This window comes from Leptodactylus fuscus, chromosome 5 (assembly GCF_031893055.1).
Source record: "Leptodactylus fuscus isolate aLepFus1 chromosome 5, aLepFus1.hap2, whole genome shotgun sequence".
In the NCBI taxonomy this organism is placed as follows: Eukaryota; Metazoa; Chordata; class Amphibia; order Anura; family Leptodactylidae; genus Leptodactylus; species Leptodactylus fuscus.
The window spans coordinates 160,652,151-160,658,766 of NC_134269.1; the positions used below are offsets into that span (position 1 = coordinate 160,652,151).

The following is a 6,616-nucleotide window of genomic DNA, read 5'->3' on the forward strand; positions in this document are numbered from 1 at the left end:
TTTGGGAGTTAGTGTTATAAAGTAAGCCAGCATTAAGCAAAAGGCAGGAAAAAAATGTGTCTAACATCTAGCACAGGGATAGGCAACCTTCGGCACTCCAGCTGTTGTAAAACTACAACTCCCAGCATGCATACTTGCTCTGCTGTTCTTGGAACTCCCATGGAAGTGAATGGAGCATGTTGGGAGTTATAGTTTCACAGCAGCTGGAGTACCAAAGGTTGCTGACCCCTGATCTCGCACAGTGCACCAACCATCTATTGCTCAGTGCCATTGTGATAAGTTTGGTACTTCTACTGTCTGGTCTAAGTTCATGCTGCCTAATATTTAGTAAATCTTCCATATTGTCTTATACATCATGAATATGTGTGAATGTGTCAGATAAACTTGAAGTGGTCTATGATTTTATCATATATTCTTCATTACTTTTTAAATAGTTTCATAATTTGCTTTGTTTTTGGTCCAGGGCTGTTAAAGTCCACTGCAATGTTATGTTTTGTACTGTTTTTGATGTACTGAACACTATATAAAAAGGAGTCTGTCAGCAGTAAAATGGTTCCATGCCTCATCACAGTACCATGTAGAGGTGATTCTACAGTAGGAGCCTTATTTTCATGCAAGTTGTTGTTTTATTCATACGCAGATGAGGGAGTGGCATACCCAAGGAATCAGACTAGGACACCTCCAAAGCACTTTCTCTGCATTTGTATATAGACAGGGATTTGTATGAAAAAGCTCAAAGCTGAATAACAGAGACCTAGTTGGAATCTGTAGAATCCCCTCTACAAGGTACTGGGATTAGCTTTGTAATAAATTTATTGATGACAGACTCCCTTTTAATACCTGTAGCCCTCCTCTAATTTTTGGATAATCACACTTCCATACTATTTCACTTTAGGGAAGCGTCTACATAATTTAACATATAATTATGGTTATTATTGTCTATTTTATAATCTTCTGATGAGGCATTAGGAAGAATTCACAATGATATAAAATGTGTACGTGTGTGCGTTCTCAAAAGGCTGCCATGACTAGTGACAATGCTTGCAGGACCACCAAGATAAAATGCAATATATGTAAAAGTTTCTAGAGACTCTCCCTGCTAGAGATGCTGTAAGTGATAAAACAAGAATCATCCTCTCTGCAGACTAACTTGGCTGATAACAGAGAGCAGAAGATTGACTTGCTACCTATCAAGTGGATAGAATTATTATTAATATACGGCACTATATTGCAGGATAGAAAGCATCATAGTGCAAGGTCTCTAAGCATCGGAATAGACAAAAACTAATACAGTTCTGACGATCGTCAGTAGTGAACTTGTGGCAGCGTATGGCTTGAGGGACACGGTCGTCTGTTGTACTTATTGCACACATATGTTAATGTAAGAGCTAATAAGTAGTTGCTGCGCTTTCTTGAGGGGGTGACTTATTTTCCTTCCTGCTAGGAGGCTGCAATAAATGGAGAGCTAATAAAATTTTATGTAGTGAAATATTTGCGATGACCAGTCTCATCCAATACGTAATATTTGTGCTCTAGTTTAGATTATAACCTGGCTGGGGCACATTATTTGGAAACTGTAAAGGAGTAGGAAAGACTTAAAGGGAAGGCACATTTACATGTGTGAATTGGCTCATTTTGCGTGGCATATGTAATAGTTGTGTAAGTTAGTGCTTGTCATATAGTATAGTGGGTAATATCAAATATAATGCAAAATCCGTCCATATTCAATGTCTATATTTTTGAAATATTTGCAGTGAAGTTAGTACAGCTTGGAATTGACAAGCTGCAGTAACATCCTAAGGCCTAGGATTTAGTCTATCTGATCAGAATACAACACCAGTATACAGACTATGGACCCCACCAGTGCAATCCCTCTGCTTAGGAAGCTAGTTATAACCACACATCATACATACACGTGCTAACTTTGTATGAACCCCTGTATGTTGTCATCTCCCATTTGCCTGGGAAAAGGTTACCGGGTGGCATTAAGAGTCCCCGATCCACCAGGAGTAAAAACTTAATACAATAAAACGCATTGACTAAAGGAATAAAATATTTTCAATATTTTATTTTTTCTGAGGATATGTTGTACACCAAATATCCCATTGGCAGTAAAGCGCATTCAATGTGTTTTAAGCCAAACAGTCACTTTGTTTAAACAAACACAAATATAAAGTAAAAATAAAAACCACAAAATAATGAACTGCATGTTTATAACATACAAAATCCATGCCTACTCAGTAGGTAACTACAACATTCCATCTCTTGAATATATATTTATAAATTTACATTTGAATTACAAAAATAGACTTTGAGTTTTTGCTTACATTCTACATAAATGAAGCTGTGCTTCAGTTTCCTCTCTGTACCTTTTCAGGTCTTTTTTTTTTTTTTTTTTTTTACATTCTTTTAAGAATTCCCTTTCACCTTAAGGCTAGATGCAATGCATCAATACACGCAAATGCACGTGTCAAGACATCAGCAAGGCTTCACAAAAAGGCACCAAGTTACTGGAAACTAGATAAAACTTTTTTTTTTGACATATGTGAGAGTACCATCTGATGATATTTACAAAAACCAAACAAAAGAACGTAATAAGGATAAACAAAACGTTACTTTTACACATGCTCGAATACATAAGTGCTGATCCTCAAATAAGTTGAAGCCATGGTAGCATTATCACTAAGATACCATTTACAAACGGCGTCCCTATTCATTTCAAATAATACCACGTGAATATGCAAAGGGGGGAAAAAAAATCACATCAAGAGTACCAAAAAAACAAACTAAAAGCATAAAAAACGTAAACAAAAACTTTGCACGTATACAATATACATTATGTATATAGTAAAAATCCCTTTATGCAAATAAAAGTTGATCTTTAAAAGGATCATGTTGAAATAATTTCAATTAGTCATGCAAATTAAGTCTTTGAAAACAATGGGAAATTAAAATGGCAGTTTCTTAGGCATTTGAAGCTTATCGGTTTACGATGGCCTTTCTTTGTAATAGACAGTCTGTCATCAATAACTTCCCACTCCAAGACCAAGCTTTGGAAGTCTTCAGTTTGTGCCTATTCATCTTTTGCACATGTCCTATCATATTCTCAACAGATTTCAATTGTCCTGGGAGAATATGTTACTGACATATCAGAAAGTGCTGAGGACACAGGTGAACTGAAGGAATTGGTGACTACTGAAGACGGGAAGCTAGTAATACCTTGAACCTGGAAGGTTGTGGTAACAGATGGGTATGTAACTGCTGTGGAAGGAGATGGGAAAGAACTGTGGACTGGTGATGGGTAGGAAGAAGACACTGGGGAGGAGTAAGATGTTGGCACTGGAGATGGGTAAGAAGTTGAAGCGGATGGGGAGAAGGAAGAAATGGGAGAAGCAACAGATACTGGTGTTGCTTTATCAGTCTTTTTGTCCTTTTGCCTCAAGTGAATTTTAGTGTGCCTCTTTCTTTCATCACTTCTTGCAAATTTCCTACCACAAATGTCACAGGCAAATGGCTTCTCCCCTGTATGTGTACGGATATGAGTTGTTAAATGGTCACTCCTGCTGAAATTCCGCATGCAGATACGACACTGGAAGGGCTTTTGCCCAGTGTGAATTCGGATGTGCCTTGTCAGTTCATCAGATCTGGAGAACCTTCTGTCACAAGACTCAACAGGGCAAGCATAAGGTCTCTCGTGAGGAGGGGTCTTACTGGGGCGATTGGGGTATTTCCTCATTCTGCTTGGCTTGATGAGCTGAGATTGATAAGTACTGTTGTTACTGATACTCTTGAGTTCTTGTGAAACAGTCTGGGTAGCAAAGGCCTTGATGGTAGAAAGGGGCGTAAGAGAAGGCTGATGGGGTCTGCTCTCAATTGCTTGGAAAGGTTTCTGCTCTGGAGTTACCAGGCTGACATCTCCCTGTTGCTGTGGAAACAGGTAGTCTGGGATCATTGGCACCTGGAAACTGGTCTTTGTGACAGGATATGCAGGAGGTGGATACTGTATTGAAGAAGTAGAAGCATTCTGAAAAGACTGAGATGACTGGTCAGGGAAGATGTCTGTGCTTGAGTTAGGAAATGTTGGTGCTGCAGAATAAATTGGGCTGCTGTCACTTGACTGTACTGAGCAGCTGAGAGGAGGACTCTGGGAAGAAGAAGAAGATGCTGAGGAGGACGGTGAAGATGAAGGTGTTGAGGTGGTGGGTGGATTGGCCATCCCCACCAGTCCACTGACAAGGCTGAAGAGAGGCTCTGGCCATAAGGTGTTACTGCTGTTAGGAGCAGGCTCCAGAGAGAAGCGACCAGTGTATGTCAGAGATGGCAGCCTGGTGGTCTGGTTGGCATAGCTGGTCTCGATGGCAGATTTCTCAGCGTTCAGAGACATTTCAGAGAAGGCATCTGTAATAGACAAGTAAACAAGAGCACTGATTAGATCTGACCAGCCATGATGTGTGCTGTTCACACTGTGCACAAGCCTGACAGTTCTAGGCATAGCTCATCACTGACAGCCACACTGCAATGTTCCTGGAAGGCCCTGGGCACAAAGCTCTGCATGATCTGACGCAAACAGAATTCCCTGCTCCTTGCTTAGTATTCGGAGCCATTCCCTGCTCTAGCATCACATGCAGAAGACATCATCCCCCGACCCCTACCCATAATCCATGCACAGACTACACAGAGGCAGCAGCCAGGGCTGTGCGCAGAATACAGATGTGCAGCTCTATGCAGATGTGCTCTGACAGGTGGCCATGCCATGCTTACCTGCTGCTAGGTGATCGAAATTCTCGGCCCCGTCCCCGGGGGAGTTGAATCCGCTGCCCTCAGGGACTGTAGCGCCCAGGAACTGGGATCCCCCTGAGTTGAGCAGCATCATCTCTTCCAGTTTAGGGTAGTTATCCATGGTGGGAGAGTGAGGGAATGAACCGAACGGGTCAGAGATCTGCAGAGGTGAGATGAGCATCTCTGCTTTGGCAGCTGCCATGAGGTCCTCGGGGATCCCTAGAGAAGCTGCTTGTGCATGCACACTGGGGGAGGACAGCTTGTCTCTCCCCGGCTCTGGGGCTGTGTGCACTGTGTGTAATGCTGCTGCTGCTAATAGTGAGTATTGTTGTTGTTGTTGTGCTCTTAGTTGCTGGCGGCTGCTGCTGGGGTTGTCGCCGGTTCTGCAGTCGCTGCCCCCGCACGGCTCCCCCAGTCCTGCCTGCTGGAATCTCTCGCGGCTCCCCGGGATCCGCTCCTATATAAAGGGTTCGTAGCTGCCTGTGCCCGCCCACTCCGTGACGTACATGGCCATATATGGAGTGCAGGAAGCCCTTATTTGGAGGGAAGCTGGAGGACCCGTGACGTCGACTAGGAAGGGGGAAGACTGAGGATGGAACTCCGTGTATTCCTATGGAATAGCTGGCAGCTATAGGCAATCCCGTCCCGGGGAGACCCCCGCTCAGAGCACCCTACAGGCTATAGGGGAACGGGCATGGGGCCTCCCGGTTAGCCGGTAGCGGAACCCTGCAGCGGGTACACGGGCACCACCTCCTCCCCGCCTCCCCCGCCACCTTCCGGAAATCCCGGCCGGCGAGTCCATGTAAGGCGCTGACCATGTAAGGCACGGTTCCGGCGGGGTTCCTTCCTGCGCCATTTAAGGACTTTCCGGCTCAGCTCCCTCTCCCTTTCTGTTTCACATGGAAAAAAAAGTGCTGATGAGGTGCCGGAGCCTGGAAACAACGGAGGAGGCTGCAATGGCGGCTCCCGGCCAACAGGGGCATCCCAGCACCAGACCCGCTGTCTGCCCGCAGCCCTGGCACCAGCATTCACTGTCCAGATATGTCTAATGTCAGAACGTATACACGGTAAGGGGCATAGTGTCTGAGTCCTGTGTACAGCACCTACAGCTGTATTCTAGGTACACACACTATATATATATATATATATATATATATATATATATATATATATATATATATATATACATGCACAGAGACATGTCATAGTCCTAGGCTGTGTGTGTATATTTGTGTGTGTATGTATGTGTATATATATATATATATATATATATATATATATACACACACACACAGGCTAGGTGTCTCTGTGCATGCACTTCTACAAAGAACAATGCTGTGATCACATCTGGACTAGATACTGTCACGGGTTGTATATACAGTAGTGCGTATGTTTCTTTAATAGAAGCCTGTCAGTGATGTATAGAATTGTATCCTTATATAGTGGGATATGTCAGTGCCTTCCATCACAGATACACTATTATTCACCTATTAAAATACTTAGGATCATATTAGTCTTGTGTTTCTTTGTGCAGATTGCTCCACGCAGTTTTACCGAACTGAGCGTCAATCACTATAGAAGCCCTACAAATACAAGTGGACTGTGCATGTTAATAGGGGACTCACAACTCTCCATAGTCTGCTATCTGATCTGTACACATCGCTGTGGCTTGGAAATGTAGAGCCAGCCCAAAGATCCATATTCTATTCATCAATGGGTTTCCCATGTTGCAGAAATAACAAAGATGTAAGCTATAAATGTTGTATATACAATGCCCTGTGAAAGTATTTTGCCCCCTTGAGCTTTTCAACCTCTTGCTACGTTTCAGGCTTCAAAC

At 43.1% G+C, this 6,616-nt stretch overlaps 1 protein-coding gene across 1 annotated transcript; it reads right to left on the minus strand.

Annotated features, from left to right (window-relative positions):
• Positions 1-2,048: 2,048 nt before the first annotated feature.
• On the minus strand, positions 2,049-5,200 carry EGR1 (early growth response 1). The gene is made up of 2 exons (XM_075274585.1): positions 4,762-5,200; positions 2,049-4,398 (listed from the first exon to the last, which is right to left on the minus strand). Exons 1-2 carry the CDS (start codon positions 4,979-4,981, stop codon positions 3,107-3,109), a joined length of 1,512 nt encoding a protein of 503 aa, XP_075130686.1. The 5' UTR covers positions 4,982-5,200; the 3' UTR covers positions 2,049-3,106.
• Between the last annotated feature and the right edge of the window lie 1,416 nt (positions 5,201-6,616).

What these genes read in the sequence shown, in the direction of transcription:
- EGR1 (XM_075274585.1), bottom strand. Translation starts at nt 4,981, where the DNA reads ATGGCAGCTGCCAAAGCAGAGATGCTCATCTCACCTCTGCAGATCTCT. An exon ending in TTTCGATCACCTAGCAGCAG is followed by an intron (nt 4,399 to 4,761) that starts GTAAGCATGGCA and finishes TGTCTATTACAG; the next exon opens with ATGCCTTCTCTGAAATGTCT.